The sequence below is a fragment of the Symphodus melops genome (assembly GCF_947650265.1).
Source record: "Symphodus melops genome assembly, chromosome: 16".
Taxonomy (NCBI): Eukaryota; Metazoa; Chordata; class Actinopteri; order Labriformes; family Labridae; genus Symphodus; species Symphodus melops.
The window spans coordinates 436,158-455,109 of NC_136706.1; the positions used below are offsets into that span (position 1 = coordinate 436,158).

The following is an 18,952-nucleotide window of genomic DNA, read 5'->3' on the forward strand; positions in this document are numbered from 1 at the left end:
AAACAGACGCCTGCATGGAACAGCAGCCAACGATCAAACATTTCTACTTCACCGCAAATCTGTGACTCTGTGTTGAGAAATGCAAATCAGCGATTTAGATTTCCAAACTTCCTTGAATGTATCAGAAACAAATTGATCCGACCTTCACTCCTCTCCAGGAGAGACCTGACAAGGCCTGGCGCCTTACTTTAATAAAAATCTGCATAATGGCGTTATTCAGCGATCTGACCACGACGCTCCAGCACAACGCCAGTAAAACTGCTGACGCTGCAGATACTTAAACGTGGACTTATTCCCCAGCGTGTAACTTACAGACTCACCAGGAACAGGTGAACTTTAATTTGTATATTTTGCAGAGAAAATCTGGAGGGGAGAAATTCACTTCACTTCAGATTTGAACACGACGTCGCTTTCTCAAGTTGCTAATTCGACTGTAAACAATGCAGCGCACAGAACAGGAAGTCGTTTTATGCTAACAGCTGGCCATCATTCCCATCATCAGAGGAAAGCGGATGAGCGCTAAGATAGCGTCCAAATGTTGCTCTGCACAAGGCACAACAAACGAACACCTGATACCAAAGTGCAGTCCCACAGCTGCAGAGTGTTTGATTCTTACTGACTCGCCTCCTGTAGATGGTGGTTTGTTTTTCCTCACACGCTTTAAAAGAAGCTGGAGTCAGATTTCTTTACGTTAAAACGCCTGCAGAGTAAGTGGGTAATTTATAGCCTTAAATGTGATAAACTGTCAGGGTGGAACGAGGCGCCGAGAGGACGGAGAGTCAAAGATATTTAAGGTTTAAAAACAGCTGGAAATAAAATCTGTTTTTACTGCATCACTCATTTTCCCTCCTGCAGTCCCCCTTCTTTTCTCCTCTCTCTCTCTCTCTCTCTCTCTCGCCTCCATGAACCGCCTCCACAGTCAAATTGATTTAAGTCTACCTCCTGAGGGGGTTACAGCGTGGGCATGTGTGCGTTTTGTGGTGCATGTGTGTGTGTGCATGTGTGTGTGTGTTTCCATCTGTCTGTAAATTCTGACTCTGGGAAAAAAAAAAGAAAAAAAAAAAGTCCTCGACCAGAAAAATGCGTCGAGGTATTATCCATCAGAACTCAAGCCAAAAAAACCCACAAAAAAAACCCCAGCGATGTGTCAGAGCTGCCTGTGTGTGCTAATGAGAGGAGCTGGACTGTGCTGGCTGCTGGAGGACTGACACATGGAGGGGATGAAGAAGAAGAAGAAGAGCGAGGAGCGAGGAGACGGGGATTCATTACATGTTTACCTGGCGTCTGCTTCACTGTAGTACTCTCTGGCCACGATGTCCTCGAACAGTTCCCCCCTGTCACCCTGAGGAAGACGACAAGCATAAACCTTTATTCACACAGGCTGCACACACACACACACACACACACACACGCAGGAGGGGGATGTCCTCATTAGGGGGAAACCCCGGCTGCAGGATTCACTCCAACTGGGTTGCCATGGAGACTGGCTCCTGTGCGGGGGAGTGTGCATGCATCTGTGTGTGTGTGAAGTGGAAGCTGCAAGGATGGAGATGGGGAGGAGGGGAGGACTGTTATGTAAGGGGGGGGGGGGGGACTGCCTTGAAAGCGAGGAGAGGAAGAAGGAAAAGAGGAAGAGGAAGAGCAGGAATGATGTAAATGCAGATTTCAGGACGGAGGGGAAATAAGGAGACAGATGCAGCCAGGACAGGAGAGAAAATGAAGCATGAGGGGGGAGAGAGAGAGCGGCACAGAACGGCAGAGGAAAAGAGGAGGAAGAGGAGGAGGAGGAGGAGGAGGAAGGAGGGAAACTCACAGGTCAAAGAGGAGATAGTGGAAGCCCTCCTCTGAGATACTGTCATGGAGACGAACTGCAGCGAGGCAAAGAAAACAAGAAGAACACAAACAGCATCGAAATGAGCTGACAGGAACAAAAACCATCAGCTTCTTATTAAAGCTGATGGATCGACTCTTACGTGAACACTGAGACCACAGTCTCAGTTTTTCTTCCACTCATAGAACACAAAATCACAAACGAACTGATCTCGCTCTGTGGAGAGAAGAGAAAAAAAAAAAAAAAAAAAACCCTGCAGATATCACGATGATGTGACTTCTCTGCAGCACTGCACCACTTCATCAGCACGCCGTTCGCTCCAACATCTTCACGTCCATCTTCTCAGACTGTTCGGCAGTATGTGAAACAAATCCTGGAGATATGAGGGGGGGGCGAACGGGCTGCAAACGATCAGAGCTCTTATCAAGCTGTCGAGCTGTTTGGATGCTGAAACACGTCCAGGTCGGTTCTGAAGGTCTCAACCAGGGAAACTTTGAATTCGATTAACGAGAGCGACATGACGTCCTCAGAGCTCCTCGAACTTTCAGCTGTTGACTGGTGACTTACGGGCAGACCTCTTCAGTGTGTGTGTGAGTGTGTGTGTGTGTGTGTGTGAGCCACATATCGCACTTAAAGTAAGTGAAACTTGTGTTTGAAAAGACGACACACGAGGAGAAGGATTTTAGAGTCTCACCGATGTTGGAGTGTTTGAGCAATCTGCAGATCCGGGCTTCTCTCTCCAGCTTCTGATGATCTAAAAAAACAATCAGACGGAGGCTTCACCGTAAACATCACAGCTTCACACACGAGTCAACGTGTCATTAATGTCAAATACATGATGGATATTTTGGTGGTTATACAAAGTTTGAGGTGGGGAATGTTTTCAAGGTGAATGCCAAGGAGCTAGGAGACACACAAACACGACTCGTCTGCACACACAGCTGTCAGAACAGCCTGAGGGAAACTTCTGTCCCAGATGCCCATTTAACCCTTCGATCCACATCGGAGGAAGAGGAGAGGAAAGAAAGGGAGAGGAGAGGAGAGGAAAGGAGAGGAGAGGAAAGGAGAGGAGAGGAAAGGAGAGGAGAGGAGAGGAAAGGAGAGGAAAGAAGAGGAGAGGAAAGGAGAGGAGAGGAGAGGAAAGAAGAGGAGAGGAGAGGAGAGGAAAGAAGAGGAGAGGAGAGGAGAGGAAAGAAGAGGAGAGGAGAGGAAAGGAGAGGAAAGGAGAGGAGAGGAGAGGAAAGGAGAGGAGAGGAGAGGAAAGAAGAGGAGAGGAAGGAAGAGGAGAGGAGAGGAGAGGAGAGGAGAGGAAAGAAGAGGAGAGGAGAGGAGAGGAGAGGAAAGAAGAGGAGAGGAGAGGAGAGGAAAGAAGAGGAGAGGAGAGGAGAGGAGAGGAAAGAAGAGGAGAGGAGAGGAGAGGAGAGGAAAGAAGAGGAAAGGAGAGGAGAGGAAAGAAGAGGAGAGGAGAGGAGAGGAGAGGAAAGAAGAGGAGAGGAGAGGAGAGGAGAGGAAAGGAGAGGAAAGGAGAGGAGAGGAAAGAAGAGGAGAGGAGAGGAGAGGAGAGGAAAGAAGAGGAAAGGAGAGGAGAGGAGAGGAGAGGAGAGGAAAGAAGAGGAGAGGAGAGGAGAGGAAAGAAGAGGAGAGGAGAGGAGAGGAAAGAAGAGGAGAGGAGAGGAGAGGAGAGGAGAGGAGAGGAAAGGAGAGGAGAGGAGAGGAGAGGAGAGGAGAGGAAAGAAGAGGAGAGGAGAGGAGAGGAGAGGAGAGGAGAGGAGAGGAAAGAAGAGGAGAGGAGAGGAGAGGAAAGAAGAGGAGAGGAGAGGAGAGGAAAGAAGAGGAGAGGAGAGGAGAGGAAAGAAGAGGAGAGGAGAGGAGAGGAGAGGAGAGGAGAGGAAAGAAGAGGAGAGGAGAGGAGAGGAGAGGAGAGGAGAGGAGAGGAGAGGAAAGAAGAGGAGAGGAGAGGAGAGGAGAGGAAAGGAGAGGAAAGGAGAGGAGAGGAAAGAAGAGGAGAGGAGAGGAGAGGAGAGGAAAGAAGAGGAAAGGAGAGGAGAGGAGAGGAGAGGAGAGGAAAGAAGAGGAGAGGAGAGGAGAGGAGAGGAGAGGAGAGGAAAGGAGAGGAAAGAAGAGGAGAGGAGAGGAGAGGAAAGAAGAGGAGAGGAGAGGAGAGGAAAGAAGAGGAGAGGAGAGGAGAGGAGAGGAGAGGAAAGAAGAGGAGAGGAGAGGAGAGGAGAGGAGAGGAGAGGAGAGGAGAGGAGAGGAAAGAAGAGGAGAGGAGAGGAGAGGAGAGGAAAGGAGAGGAAAGGAGAGGAGAGGAAAGAAGAGGAGAGGAGAGGAGAGGAGAGGAAAGAAGAGGAAAGGAGAGGAGAGGAGAGGAGAGGAGAGGAAAGAAGAGGAGAGGAGAGGAGAGGAAAGAAGAGGAGAGGAGAGGAGAGGAAAGAAGAGGAGAGGAGAGGAGAGGAGAGGAGAGGAGAGGAGAGGAAAGGAGAGGAAAGGAGAGGAGAGGAAAGGAGAGAAGAGGAGAGGAGAGGAAATGAGAGACAGGGAAATAAGCAGAAGAAGTAAGAATAAAGTATCAAGAGGAGAGGAGAAGATAGACAACACGAAGGAAGGAGAGAGGAGGGGAGGAGGGAAGGAGAGAAGCAGAAACTTGGAGTTGTGGCACTGGACTATAGGAGAGAATAAACAAGGAAAGGAACTCAAGGAAGGACATAGTGAAGAGAGGAAAGGAACCAAGAGGGAACGAAACAAGGATGAGGGGAAAGAAGAGGAGAAGACAGGAAGGGAGGAAAAATGTTACGGTGAAGGAGGCAGACAGGAGAGCAAGGAAAGGAAACATGAGATAGCAAAGACAAACACAGGAGGGAAGGAGACAAGAGAAAAGAAAAGGACATAGAAAGAGGAAAGGAAAGTTTTCCAGTTGAAAAGTGAGTTTGATCCGAGCACGGCTCTTCTTCTTCTTGTGGTTTTTAAACGACTGTCAGAGCTACACTCAGGTCACACACACACACACACACACACACACACACAAAGTGACGCTGCACATGATGTCTTTTTCTCTCCTGTGATTACACCTGGGACATTCTGACACCTTCTGATGAGCGTTGTTATAGAAGAGGGAAAAAGAGTGAGCTCTCAAACGTTACAGACGACGCACCAAGCAAACGAAGTCGTCATTATCACATCACCACCACGAGTGTGTTGGTCTCAAAATGTGTTTGTGGCACATCACTTTCTATTTTGGTTGCACCAAATAGATGACAAAAATCTGGGAGCAAAAGCGAAGGATTGTACCGCAGGCTGTCGGACGCCTGGTTAAGATTTGAAAGGTGTTATCACATGAGGAGAAAAAGAGAGAGAGAGACGTTAAACGTTCCCGGCCGAGACAAAAAGACCCGTCTTACATCCTCTGCAGAACGACACATCGTGAGTGTCATCGCTGCTTGTTGCTTTGATCAGCATCCCTTCACACTGTAAAAGAAGAAAGGTACTTCCACCTATCCGTGCTACTTTTTTTTTTTTGGAGCAGTGGTTTCACATAGAAGCAGAAGAAAGCGAGTGTGACGTTACCGTTCTAAAACCGCACAGTGTTGTTGTGCTCGCTAGTTGCTGTTTGTGTTTGTCGTGTTGTGGAAACCACTGCATGTTTCTAATAAGAGGTTAGAACGCAGAAAGCTTTACAGAGCCATGCAGAGCTGGCTAAACACTGAAGCTACAGTGTCCACCACATGCAGAGCTGGCTAAACACTGAAGCTACAGTGTCCACCACATGCAGAGCTGGCTAAACACTGAAGCTACAGAGTCCACCACATGCAGAGCTGGCTAAACACTGAAGCTACAGTGTCCACCACATGCAGAGCTGGCTAAACACTGAAGCTACAGTGTCCACCACATGCTAACCTGTGTGAGAGGAGGGGGCGGAGCCAGCTCTCTGTGATGATTAAAGTTTAGACTGCAGTACACATTTTAAACACTAGGGGGCAGAGTTACAGACTGCTCCTTGAGGTTTTTGGATTCTCCCAGCGTTTAATCGCCTCTACGTCACCTCGCTTTCTGATTGGCTACGCGTCACAGTCAACAGGTTGGTGCTCGTTTTCCCCTCGGGGGGGGGGAAACACCACACAACAATCCAACATGTTGAATATCCCCGATTTGAGATTGGAGCGGTCCCGACCTCCTCCCGAGCAGTCTGAACACACGGCAGGATTATTTTATGAGATTATTTTACCATGATCGTGACGTCTTTAAGATTATCTGAAGGGGAGAATCGGGGCCTAATTATCCCGCCATGTGAACCTTAACTTATGATGCACTGTCATGCCTGCAGTTGCAGCTGACTTTTGAAGGGAATAAAAGATGATGCTGTGATTGGTGACGTTCATGTTAAACTCAGCAGGCAGAAAAATAATCAAGAGACTTAATCCTTCTAATTTGAGCTTTGCACTTTCTGCATTGCTTCCTCAAACAATAATCAGTAAATAGAAGATGGACACACTCTGAATAAACTTGCATTGTTTTTAAAACAGAACCAACCATTTCGAACATGCTTCAAAAAGCACTTTAAACAGGCAGACTGTGGGCATGAATCCATTATTTTTTAATACCGTTGGAAAATGTCCTCCTTGTTACAATTTATTCAGGGGAAATGTAGATTTTTTTGTCGCCCTTTTTGAAGCTGTGGATCCAACATTATAACCATCATCTGCCTCTATCGCAGGAACAGACGTGGAGGCTTCACATGCTGGAATCAAACACCCGCTAAAATATGCTAATATGGGCTCTTAGATCTGGGACACACACACACACACACACACACATGCACGTCGTGAATAAATCCCCCATGATGCTTCTGCTGCTTCATATTCGTACGAGCCCCTGAAAACACACGTGCAGCCATGTTGAAAGTGTCTTTCTGTCGTTTGATTCTCACCTCTGGCGGAGAGCTTTTTGGTGTTGATGATTTTGGCGGCGTACTCTTGGCCTGTGCAGAGTTTGACACAGCGGCGCACCACTGAAAAGGCTCCCCTAGGGGACAGAAAAGACAGGAGACAGGAGGAGGAGACGGGTCAGCTGCTATTTAAGCTTCGTCAGCATCGAGGGGGCATCGCAGTGACCTCGCTGTTGTCCTGGACGCTCAGCTTTCAAACCAACCTGATCTGAATGCATGATGAACCCCGGGATGGAGGCGCAATAACACATTACATGTCATCCAACATTTCATTATGTTTGTGTGTGAAAGACATACATTTTGACAAGACATTTGTCCAGGCTGTACCCACGCTTCATGGCTCCTGAGAGCCTGAATGGGACAAGCAGCAGCTTATAGATAAGAGATGGGTGGATGGATCCGTCTTGTAGAAAATATCAGAACACAAAGTTATCTACAAGACTTAAAGAACATGGCGCCATTTTGACCATACCAGCTGAGTTCAGCAGTTCGTACAGTTGAAGCTAAACCTACAGGTCAGCTAAGCATGCATACTGTATCTTTAAGCTGTTTATTAAACCAGGCTTCACACAGGCTGTCAATATTACAGGACAAATCCTTAGTGATGTCAACAAACTATCGGAGTCCCATCGATGGCGGTCGCCATGCTGGAAATGCTGTCTCACCCTAAGCTAACTAACCGCTTAGCTACAGCTAGCTGAAGTAGGCTAACTAATGTAAGTTAGCCACTTAATTTTAGCTAAAGAAACAAGTTGTTAGCTTAAACCAGTTAACTCGATTTACTGTTGTAAGTTAATGTTACTGGTTTTAGCTAAGGTTGATGTTAACTGATGATACTTGCGAGCTCAATAAATTGTTGCTAGCTTCTTATTTTAATAATAAAATTGAGAAAACTCTGGCGAACAAACAAACCGCATCGTGCATCCCTTCCCTTTAGAGTAGCTGTATCGTGTTTCAGTCTTTGAAACTGTTGAAATAAAAGCTAAAGAACATAGCGATGCTAATCTTTATCTAAAGTTTCCAGGCACAGCTTTGTCACCATTTCTGTGTCACTACTTTTATTCAGAAGTGCTTCTCTTGACCTGAATTAGAGAGAAAATTAGCTGCGTCTCGTAATTTTCAGGCACTTGGCATTTTATTGACCTTCTTTAAAGAGTGAAAGAAATCAGAATGAAGGTTTTGAGAACCTGCGGCTCGACTCGGATGGAAAATATGCAGCACCTTATTACAGTCAGGAACTTTATTTAACCTGCTTTAAAGACAGGGAAAAAATGTTAACAACTCTTAAAGTGACATCTGCATGATTTGTCTTCTCATATAATTTTCTCCACGACTTGAATGATGCAAAGCAAAGTGATCAATCAGAGCGGAGCGGCGTTTGAAGGAGAAGCAGCTCTGGAGTTTTTCGGGCCTCATCAAACCCAACAGAGACAAACAGAAATAACCACCTCTGTCATTTCTCCCAGCTAATTTTATCTCACCTCAGCATTGTTACGCAATGAAACACTCAAACTCCCCCCTCTGAGCCCCGGCCTCTCTCTCCCGAGCTCTCCAACATGCATACATGATGAGGAGCCGTGGTGAGTAAGCGTGACACTCCTGCTGCGTGGTGAGACTCGACATGGCAGGTTACCTGCAGGGCAGGTGGGAGTCAGGAGGGTCAAGACCTGCTTCTGTTAAACACAGAGAGCAGCTTACCTGTTCATCTAAGCACTTACATCCTCCTTCGTTTGTCAAGGAAATCCACAAAGCCGTTCAGCCAAGAATAATAAATAAGACATTTCTCCACTTGGGTTATTTCAGGCGACACCTCGACCCCCCGTTAAAGAAAAAGGCCTGTTGGTGTCTCACAGTTCAGGATTTTTAAGCTTAAATTTAAGCACGCCTTAAATCTTTTACGCGTCAGTCTTTGAGTATTAAATATGCATTACGACATAAATATTTGAAGTCGCTTGTGCTTTTTGTTGCTTAAAGTTTCAAAGAGGGTTTGATTCAAAGGCTGCTGGAAAAGGATTCAGACTTTAGGGTGAAACAACAAACAAACAAACAAACTGGATGTGTACGTCATGTGTGTGTTCATCAATCATCAAGTGGTCATGTTTTATGAAGCCATCGGGGAGCTTTTGTTGCGATGATAGATTCGTTTTAATTCAATTTAAATAACTGTATTTGTCCCTGAGGGGGACTTCAGAGTCACACCGAGACAAAAATAAGAAGCAGCACACACATAGACAAAAAAATGAAATTAAACTCGAGGAAGTAGACTGAAGATAAAAGTGGACAGAGATTAAAAGTGTTTTATGAAGGGGTGCCTGTGGCCTAGTGGTTGGAGTGGTTCTCCCTCTCAAAAAGCACAAAAGGCCAAAAAATATTTTTTTAAAAAGTATTTTAAATTTGGGAAAAATCAGCCCGAAGTTGATTAAAGAGAACCGTCAAATAAAAAATAAAAAAAAGTTTAACTATTCCTGCTCATAAATAATTTAAGTTCAAACTAAAAGGAGAGCAGCGTCTGTTTCAAAGGAAGCCATGGAGGGGGTCAAATGTTCAAAATACTCCCCATGTCGTCATCATGTCTGACTGTTATGCTAAAGCTAAGTCAAGTTGAGGTACAGCTACGTTAGCATTCAGCTACTTCATCGCAAACGTTTATGATTCAGAATCCCGCACGCCGTATAAAAGATATTTATTAATCCTGGTTATTATTGTATTCTTTTGTTGTTTTTGTCCTCTCCGGAAACAACGTCTAACCAGGTCATGATAACGCGCTGTATTTATTCGGACATGTCGTCTGCGCCTCTTTCTCCCCATCTCATGCTGGACAGAGCCGAGGTCCTGGATCTGATGACTCGGTGTTTTACCTTTAGCACACATTTCTAGAATATTCTGATTTAGGGCACAAAGTGTTTAAGCCTGAGGTCAGAGGAAGGAAAACATCAATGATAAAACATGAGGCTGATGCAGAAGTGTAAAATCCTGCAGTACCTGGAGTGTCCACTAGAGGCTGGCTGCAGTACCTGGAGTGTCCACTAGAGGCTGGCTGCAGCAGCACAGGAAGTCACATACACACCCATTCAAACAGCCCGTTTTTACAGCAGACATGAACATGTTTACAGCCTGCTTCAAAAAACCAAATAGGTGTGATTAGCTCATGTCTCCATCCACACACACTGTACGGGGGGAATGTTTTGATGACTCAGCAGTTTTGATTGGATGAAGGATCAGAGTTATTCACAATAAGGCGTGTAGCTGAGCTGATTGACAGGTGGACGCCGTGTAGCGGTTTGTCAGGAGGCTTAAAACCCGCCTCAGCTCTCAGCCTGTCGTTAGCTTGACTCAAAGTTAGCCTGAGACAGCATTTCCAGCACGGAGACCGCCATCAACCGTCAGTAACCAATGAGTGACGTCACAGAGGCTTCGTCCAACGTCTTGGGCAACCAACAAAATCTGGACACCCTTCGCCCTCCACATCAGGTGCACCTGACTCCGCCCCCTGCAGAATATTCCTAAACATCTGCTTCAAGCCAAAATAATAAACTCAACCTCAGAACAGCAATAAGACTCAGCCTGTTATCAGTGAGGGCAGCTGCTTGTCTATTGTCTTTAACTTATCACTTCCCACACACACACACACACACACACACACACACACACACACACACACAGGAGATCCCAGCCAGCACAAAAGAGCTCGAATGAGTCTGTAAAACGAAAATATCAACACTTGAACTGAAACCATCCTCGGCACTGAACTTGCTTTTTATTTTTTTCCTCTGGTGCTGTTGAATAAATGTTCCTGTGAGGCAGAGAGAGAGAGAGAGAGAGAGAGAGAGAGAGAGAGAGAGAGAGAGAGATCCTCTCTACCCACGCACAACCTGACAGAGACACAGAGTCCACTTTGCATTTACCCACTGAGGCACCCAGAGGCTCTTCAGTCTCGATTTGTCTGCTTCTTGTGAGGGGCCACACATCCAAAAACCTACCCCCCCCCCCCCACACACCCCTCCCCTCATTAGCAGATGATCATCTGCAGCAGCTTTATTCTGATTCCTCTGCTAAACTGTGATTCAAGCCAGCTGATGATGAGGGAGCTTAACTCCGACACATCAGCTCCCCCCTCACATTAGGGCCTGTTTGTCCCTAATTAGCCCTTGGGCAAAGAGGGGGGGGGGGGATGAGGGGGGGGTGAGGGGTTACCCAGAAGTGCTCCTAAACTGAACAGATCAATCTCCATGCACAATCAAGCAGCTCTATCATTCCTCCCGCTCACCAACAAGCTTCATTAGTGCAAAAAGACAGAAAAGCTTTGAGAAATCATCTTCATGTAGATTTTGGAGGAGCTGATTCTAGAAGCAGAACCAGCGTGCGTTTTTGTTTTGAACGGATGGAGCTGCATCCATCCCCGCAGATGTGCAGACCCTCCATCCCTTCATGCTCTATACGAATAGTCAAGGTAAAATATGAATGTGACAGCAGCTTACTTGCCGAGCTCCTCGTACAGCTGGTATTCATCTGTAAAACGCGTGCATGTAGTCACAGCCATGATGGTTCCTTCTCGGACGGGTGCGCGAGTCCGGAATGCTTCTTCGGCGCGTCGCTGCAGGACCTCTCCGGCTTCAGGCTCCGCCCACCTCGATCAGACCTCCGGATGGTTTCAGCTGCAGCCCGGCGCACTAACACCTCACACACACACACACACACACACACACACACACGCTTAAACGCTGGTGTTGTTACGCACGCGCACGCACGGTCCTGGCTCCGATGGTTTGTGGAAGGCGGAGAGGACGGACTCTTTAAATACCACACAAAATGGTAATGCGAGCTCACCGCATGACGTGTCTCCCCCCCCCCCCCCCTCCCCCCCCCCCTCGATGGGTAAGAGAGAAAAAAAGAAATAAAGACAAATCAGAGTTCTCTGGAGAGTGCAGCGTGTGATCACACTTTATTATAAATCATATAATCAGGAGAAGCCTGCAGCACATAATGGAATTACTGCACTTACTCAGTCAGTCTACTTCAAGGAAACTTAATGCATCACTTCTCGGTGCACTTCACTGATTGCATTGGATGGTTTTTTCTGCAGCATCTATATGAGGAGGAAAGAAACAATCAAAGATCTCACGCAGCTTGAAGGAGGCAAAAACCCTCCGCTCGTGTTTCTTTCACAAACTAGAACCCACCTGCAGCAGCTGACCGGAAGGTTCGATCCCCAGCTCCTGCAGCGACGTGTCCGATGTGTCCTTGGGCAAGACGCTTTTCCACGAGCTGTGTGAACTTTCACAGTATCTTGAAAGTTTTGTAAATCTGCACTTTCATTTGTATCCTTTTTATTTTGTATATATTTTTAAAATCTTTCTGTTAGTTCAAACGGTGGCTGTGATGTTCTGTGTGTCCAGCACAAGATGAAAACTGACACTAAAGTGTGATTAGTGGCTTCTGATGAAACACAGGAGGATGGCTGAGGGTCACACGGAGGATGGCTGAGGGGTCACACGGAGGGTTCGACTCTCAGAGGGAGGAGCTCCGAGGCATTTTGTGGCGCTCACCGTCGTGCTCCTCCTGAGACTGACATCGTCCTCCACTCAGAGAGTCCAGCCCCCCAAAACCTGGGAACCCGGGCCACTTCCTCTGGACCCGACCTCCTGGACTCAGCCTCCCAAGGTCCAACTTGAGAAACGGGTTTTCTCCAACTTTCCTGATTAAAACGGATCCTACTGACGGTTGGGTCCTCTGATGACAGTCGAGTAGAGAGAGCACGCTGTGATTAAACCTCTCACTGTTATTCCATCTCATCTCTTCACTTCATCATCATCGTCGTCTCGTTCTTTCCATCCGGAGAGCGGGAAGACGGATTGACGACTTCAACAACGAGGACGTGGAAAAAGAAGCCTTTGTCTTGGGACGGATGGATGAGGAGTGAACGGATTCAGACTTTTGTTTCTTTTCTTCCTTCGAGTAAAGACAGAAGCAGCGGCGGAGACGGATGAGCTCATTAGAGCTGATTTATGTTGTAATGAGGGGAGTGATCAGAGCTCACGACAGAGCAGTGAAAGTGAAGACGCAGAGCAAAGTGCTGCGGATCATTAAGACGAGCGGAGGACTGCAGGAGACAATAAAAACGCTCCACCAGTTTTTAACTGATATTCTTGAGAGGGAGTTTAATAAACGATTTCTCTCTGAGAGGAGACAAACACGAGTCCTGCTGTAAGAACTTCAGCTACACCAAGTGTTCAGACCCACAGCTTCCTGCGTCTGATGATATGATGGATCGGACCCCCCCCCCCATCACAGAGGACCCCCCCCCTCCCCCTGCCATCATCTTTCTATCTTCAACAGCAGAGCAAACAATCGTAGAAATCTGACTTTTGTTTGGAGGATTTTTCCAGATTTGGTTCGACTCGTCTTCTGACACGAGGACGAGGTGGCGTTTTTAAATAACGAGTGAAACAGATACCAAAGCACACGTTTCTTTATCAGGCTGCATTCAGTCAGAACATCAAATAAACGTTTGATATAGTGACAAGTCTTCGTCAGCGATTCCTCAAACACAAACCTCCGGCAGGCTAAACGCTGACGTTACTGCGCCCTCGTCCTGTACAACAAAGCAGCGCTCAGTTCTTTTTTTGTTTTGTTTTCAGTCTCAGAACTGGACGGCGCTCGGCGGGATGTCGAACATGGACGGGTCGAACTGCTGCCCTCGGAACGGCGAGCCCTCGGCGTCCCAGCCCTTCTTCAGCATGTCGTGCACCTTCTGTTCAAAGAGAAAGAGAAGAGCCGTCAGTAAATCTGCACGAGGACAACAGCGCCATCTCGAGGTTAGACACTTGATATTTTAAAGGACCAATCGGAGAGGCCGTGTAGAGACTCACCATTTCGTGACTCTGTGGTTTCCCCTGCAGCTTCTGGTTGTAGTCGAAGGTCAGCCGGTCCAGGACGGCGTGCTCCTCCTCGTCCACCGTCGCCATGGAGCGCTCGCGGTTTATTTGGTTTATGTCGATCTCCTTCTCGCCTTTCAGCACGGCGTTCCACCAAACCTCCGAGGTCTTACTGAGCGACAGCTGGAGGGCAGAGACGAGGAGGCGCGTGAAGAGCTGTGTGTGTGTGTGTGTGTGTGTGTGTGTGTGTGTGTGTGTTGCACGCACCACGACGCAGCTTCCAGGCTCCAGACTCCACAGAGAGTTTTCGGTGTTGATCTTGTGCGTGAACTCTCCCTCCATCAGAGGCTTCTCCTCGGCTCCGTCCCTCACACACACTCTCATGCTGCTGGGCTGCAGACTCACGCTGACCTGAGGACGCCGAGCACGTCACACACACACACACACACACGACGAGGCATGATCAAAACAGGAAGACGAGAAAAGATGGACAGGCGAGCGCTCGATCCGACTGTTTACCTGTCGTCCTTTAACGACGCTCTGTGGCACAAACACTCGGACCTCCACGTCGGTGTAGTCCTGAGACCAGCTGTAGTTTTCTCTCACCGCTCCGTTGTAGCTGTCGGGGTTGGACTGAAACGTATCCTGAGCCCTGAAACACAACGAACAAAACTGTCACCATATAACCAAACACGAAGGCTGAGTGGCGTCCCCCGTGTGTCCCTGCAGGGGGCGCTGGAGTCCCCTGTGTGTTCCTGCAGGGGGCGCTGGAGTCCCCCGTGTGTCCCCTGCAGGGGACGCTGGAGTCCCTTGTGTTCCTGCAGGGGGCGCAGGAGTCCCCCGTGTGTCCCTGCAGGGGGGCGCTGGAGTCCCCCGTGTGTTCCTGCAGGGGGCGCTGGAGTCCCCCGTGTGTCCCTGCAGGGGGCTCTGGAGTCGCCCGTGTGTCCCTGCAGGGGGCGCTGGAGTCCCATGGATGGCGGTCTCCGTGCTGGAAATGCTGTCTCAGGCTAACTTTGAGTCAAGCTAACGACAGGCTGAGAGCTGAGGCGGGTTTTAAGCCTCCTGACAAACCGTTACACGGCGCCCACCTGTCAATCAGCTCAGCTACACGCCTTATTGTGAAGAACTCTGATCCTTCATCTTTTAAACGGGACATTTTAAATTGACTGAAAGTAAACAAACATGAAGATCTGATGGATACAAACACTGGAGGTTGCTCACCCTGCTGCTGCCTGGTCTCCCTGTGATAACGGTCCTGGACCCTGTCTGACGCCGGCGCCGCTGTCGGGCTGAGGGTCGACTTTCTCTTCTGAGGAGGTCGCAGCTGAAACACCCTGAGGAAGATCTGACGATGAAGAGGAGCTCTCGGCCTCCGTGCTCCGCTCCTCCACCGTCTCCACTGTGGAGACCTCCAGCTCCTGGACGACGGGAGGAGGGTCACATCGTCTCTCCTGTCTCCTCCGCAGCTCGCCCTGCTGTCGCTCTCTGTCGTGCTCCGCCACCTTCTCGAACAGCTTAAACGTCTGCAGGAGAAAAAGTGATCGCCTCAGATTCAGACAGGAATGTCTGACAGATCTGTGATATTTTAAAGGGGACACATGATGAAAAATCCACTTTTAATTTGTCCTTGAACATTTATTTGGGTAATCTGAGAGTCTATCGACCCACAACATGTGAAATAAATCCATCCAGTCCTTTGTTTGTGGTCTAAATCTAAAAACGCAGAGAAAAACACTCCGTTTCAAATGTGCTCTGCTTGTGACGTCACAGTGGGATTCATCCCCTGGTATCTCTACCCATGGAGATCCTTCAGGCTAGAGATAAACATCCTGACAACCCCACTTAGTCCACTTCACACGCTGCAGAGTTGTTTACTTGTTTACAATAACAACACTTCCGGTTTTACCTTTAACACCATCTTCTCCGCCACACCTGGCGGGAAACCCATCTGGTCTTCGGGTCCGGATAGCAGGCGGTAAAAGTCCGTCTTCCGATACAGGAACCCGAAATAGATCTGTAAGAAGTCCTGGATGTTCCCAACGTGCTGCAGGATCCCGAGGAGCGCGTGATCGTACCTCTCCGTCATCTCCAACGGCGACGACATGATGGCGGCTCCTTCTTCTTCTTCTTTAAAATCTCCCAAACGATAATTTCAACACAATAACAAGTTTGTATGACGTTTATGACTTGCTTGGAAACGAGTTCTTCACGTCTGTGTTTCTCCTTCCAGAACAATAATATTGTTTCCGATCTCACCTTTCAAAATAAAGTATTAACTATAGACATATTATACGTATTCTTATGTCTATGGTATTAACGCCACCAATTAACAACACAAAACCCACACTCATCCTGTAAAAATACATTACTGCGTTTTATTCACATTTAAAGTGTTCATGATGTTTTTTATATTCTGATTATTGAGCGCTTTACCGTCCCGATTGTTTTAATTTCTTCTCCATCCGGTTGGTACAGCCTAAAGCTCGTCCGACAAAAACAGAAACTCAACATGTAAATAAACATTTCCGGTGTAACGGCTTAGTTTTTCGTAATAACAGCCTTTTCTACATTTAATGATGCAACTTATAACCAATGAGAGTTCATGTTGGAAATGTGTATTTAACGCAATACACACACACACAGACAAAATACACGAAGTGTTTACTCGTATGATTTAACTTGGTGTTACGTTGCAAGCTGTGTCCGTGTTAACTGATGACTCTCTGCCGTCTGATGTTTTCGTAAAGTCTCCTCGCGGAGGCTTCGTCTTTAATTCTTTTCATCACTATTTTAAACACACTCATCAGATGTGCCCTTGTTTTAGAAACACTTAACTGATAGTTTTTTTTAGTAACAACACTTCGTTTTAAACAGCTGTTGAAGACGCACATGTCACCAGTTAACACGGTAGCGAGTTGAAGCGTTACACCTACAGAAACATGGCGGCGTCCTTGAGCAGCGCAGGGCTCGTGAGGCTGCTTGTGAGTAAAATAACTAAATATATTTCACATAATGTTTCTGTCACAGTTTATTGTTTTAGTTAAATACTTAATGTACCATCTGAGGGGGAGATTATGTTAAGTTAACGTATTTTCAGCGTCATATTTGATGCGTAAGATTTAAGAATATGTAAATGTTGAACTGCACACTGTTTATTTATACTGCATTATTGATCCATATCCATATCCCTATATTCTTAGTTGTCAATTTGGTTCTAGTGTTTGTATATCTTTGATCTGGCATCTCTTGGATTGCTCTGACAGTGTTTCGTTGTACTTGAACAATAACAATAAAGTTATATTATCTTTATTATTATTATCTTTTATATATTTTTATCATATGTTTAGCTGCTCCTCTCTGCCTTCTTCGTTCAGTTTTTTCAGCTCTCAGATGAAACTCTTTTCTCTGTTGTTCTACATCAGATGATCAGGCTCCTCTTTTTGATTGGCTGATGTGTTAAAACTATTAAAAAGGTTCTACAGGATCCTGTGTTTGGACTCCTGCTTTTTTTTAAACCTAATAAAATTATATTATACCTGTATCAAATATTACTTTGCCAACTATTAAGGCCCAGGTTTGGATCATCCTTCCCTGCATGTCGTTCCCCTCTCGGCTCTGAAGTCCAAGACTTCACCTGCTTTCTTCCGTTTCCTCTGCAGAGTTCGTTGGCGAGGTCCGGCTCTTTGTGCAGCTCGCCTGGAAGCAGAGCGCTCCACGTGACTGCAGCGTGCTGCAAGGTAAACGCTGTTCTCAGCAGGTCTCCTCAGACAGCGTCAGTGTTTAATAAGATTATTAGAATTAAAGCCGACTCACATCTTCTGATAAATCATGTAAATCAGTTTGTTTCATTAGAGACCTTCTGAGCCGTCATTTTCTTTTTTGTTTTCCAGAATCGAGCCGCTCGTGTCCGAGTGGGGAAAGGAGACCGACCTTTGACCTATGAGCAAGCACATCCCCCTCATCACATCGGCCACCGCAAAGGATGGCTGTCACAACACACCAGTAAGAAACCCGTTTTATTTAAAGAGCGACTCAACACGTTTCACTCACAGTCACATTTTGACCGTCTCGCTCACCGCTCCATCAGGTAACCTCAAAGGAGAAGAGGGAGGGGCGGACCGCGCCATCGAGGACGTCTTCTTGAGGCGCTTCATGTTCGGGACCTTCCACGGCTGCCTCGCCAACGAGATCGTGATCAAGAGACGCGGCAACGTGCTCATCGTCTGCGCTTTGATGCTACAGAAACTAACGCCGCAGAAGTTTTATTTCCTGATCGGATATTCAGAGTCTCTGCTGTCACACTTCTACAAATGTCCCGTCAAGTTAGAGATTCAGACGCTGCAGGATAAAGCTGTGTACAAGTATCTCTGATGGATTCATCAACCGTGTTTGAGTGTCTGTAAAAACATGTCGAGGCTGGAAAACAATAAAATGATGTTTACTGTTTGAAATGTCATTTTTTATTTTGTAGTTTTTAAAGGGGAAAAACAGACCATGCAGGTTAGCATGTAGCTTCAGTAGCTTCAGTGTTTAGCCATCTCTGCATGTGGTGGACACTGTAGCTTCAGTGTTTAGCCAGCTCTGCATGTGGTGGACACTGTAGCTTCAGTGTTTAGCCAGCTCTGCATGTAGAGACACTGTAGCTTCAGTGTTTAGCCAGCTCTGCATGTAGAGACACTGTAGCTTCAGTGTTTAGCCAGCTCTGCATGTAGAGACACTGTAGCTTCAGTGTTTAGCCAGCTCTGCATGTAGAGACACTGTAGCTTCAGTGTTTAGCCAGCTCTGCATGTGGTGGACACTGTAGCTTCAGTGTTTAGCCAGCTCTGCATGTGGTGGACACTGTAGCTTCAGTGTTTAGCCAGCTCTGCATGTAGAGACACTGTAGCTTCAGTGTTTAGCCAGCTCTGCATGTAGAGACACTGTAGCTTCAGTGTTTAGCCAGCTCTGCATGGGTCTGTAAAGCTTTCTGCGTTCTAACCTCTCTCCATGTTTCATCTCCAACATTGATCCTAGTTTGAGCAGCTTTCTGCTGCTGGAGCTTATTAGAAACATGCAGAGGCTTTTTAGCTCGGGTACAATCACTTCTATCTGAAGCAGTTCCACTGCCCGCTTCCATCGCTGCAACACCTGTTCACCTGATAACTGCTCTCATATCTGGCAAACCCAGGGGCGTCCAAAACGGCCTTCAAAGCCCCGCCTACCTTCTCTGGTCCAATCAGATCCAGAGCATTCAGGAGCAGAATCTAAAGTTAGAAGGAGGACATACTGGCTGCTGCATGTTTCCTTCATGATCACACAGGAAGA

The 18,952-nt window shown here is 47.1% G+C and overlaps 3 protein-coding genes across 3 annotated transcripts in view; 1 reads left to right on the plus strand and 2 right to left on the minus strand.

The window, feature by feature from the left end:
• Nucleotides 1-11,601, minus strand: part of LOC306836585 (calcium/calmodulin-dependent protein kinase type II subunit beta-like) — a 15,885-nt gene extending 4,284 nt beyond the window's left edge. The window contains 6 exon segments of the mRNA XM_079363759.1: nucleotides 1,278-1,329; nucleotides 1,332-1,342; nucleotides 1,814-1,868; nucleotides 2,526-2,585; nucleotides 6,756-6,850; nucleotides 11,252-11,601. Of these exon segments, the coding sequence (XP_079219885.1) occupies nucleotides 1,278-1,329; nucleotides 1,332-1,342; nucleotides 1,814-1,868; nucleotides 2,526-2,585; nucleotides 6,756-6,850; nucleotides 11,252-11,313 (335 nt within the window). The 5' untranslated portion in view covers nucleotides 11,314-11,601.
• A 1,625-nt stretch (nucleotides 11,602-13,226) lies between these two features.
• nudcd3 (NudC domain containing 3) lies at nucleotides 13,227-15,918 on the minus strand. The gene is made up of 6 exons (XM_079365069.1): nucleotides 15,555-15,918; nucleotides 14,870-15,171; nucleotides 14,168-14,300; nucleotides 13,916-14,059; nucleotides 13,643-13,831; nucleotides 13,227-13,524 (listed from the first exon to the last, which is right to left on the minus strand). The coding sequence occupies exons 1-6, from the start codon at nucleotides 15,750-15,752 to the stop codon at nucleotides 13,414-13,416; spliced, it is 1,077 nt and encodes a 358-aa protein (XP_079221195.1). The 5' UTR covers nucleotides 15,753-15,918; the 3' UTR covers nucleotides 13,227-13,413.
• Nucleotides 15,919-16,163: 245 nt separating this feature from the next.
• On the plus strand, nucleotides 16,164-18,099 carry mrps24 (mitochondrial ribosomal protein S24). Its single transcript, XM_079365075.1, has 4 exons — nucleotides 16,164-16,629; nucleotides 17,308-17,385; nucleotides 17,539-17,650; nucleotides 17,736-18,099. The coding sequence occupies exons 1-4, from the start codon at nucleotides 16,588-16,590 to the stop codon at nucleotides 18,017-18,019; spliced, it is 516 nt and encodes a 171-aa protein (XP_079221201.1). The 5' UTR covers nucleotides 16,164-16,587; the 3' UTR covers nucleotides 18,020-18,099.
• The last annotated feature ends 853 nt before the right edge of the window (nucleotides 18,100-18,952 follow it).

Bases quoted from the DNA above. Each gene is read 5' to 3' on its own strand.
- nudcd3 (XM_079365069.1), bottom strand. From the start codon at position 15,752: ATGTCGTCGCCGTTGGAGATGACGGAGAGGTACGATCACGCGCTCCTC. The intron at 15,172-15,554 runs GTAAAACCGGAA...TTTCTCCTGCAG, and splicing joins CGGAGAAGATGGTGTTAAAG to ACGTTTAAGCTGTTCGAGAA. The intron at 14,060-14,167 runs GTAAACAGTCGG...CGGCGTCCTCAG, and splicing joins GCGTCGTTAAAGGACGACAG to GTCAGCGTGAGTCTGCAGCC.
- mrps24 (XM_079365075.1), top strand. From the start codon at position 16,588: ATGGCGGCGTCCTTGAGCAGCGCAGGGCTCGTGAGGCTGCTT. The intron at 16,630-17,307 runs GTGAGTAAAATA...TTTCCTCTGCAG, and splicing joins CAGGGCTCGTGAGGCTGCTT to AGTTCGTTGGCGAGGTCCGG. The intron at 17,386-17,538 runs GTAAACGCTGTT...TTTGTTTTCCAG, and splicing joins TGACTGCAGCGTGCTGCAAG to AATCGAGCCGCTCGTGTCCG.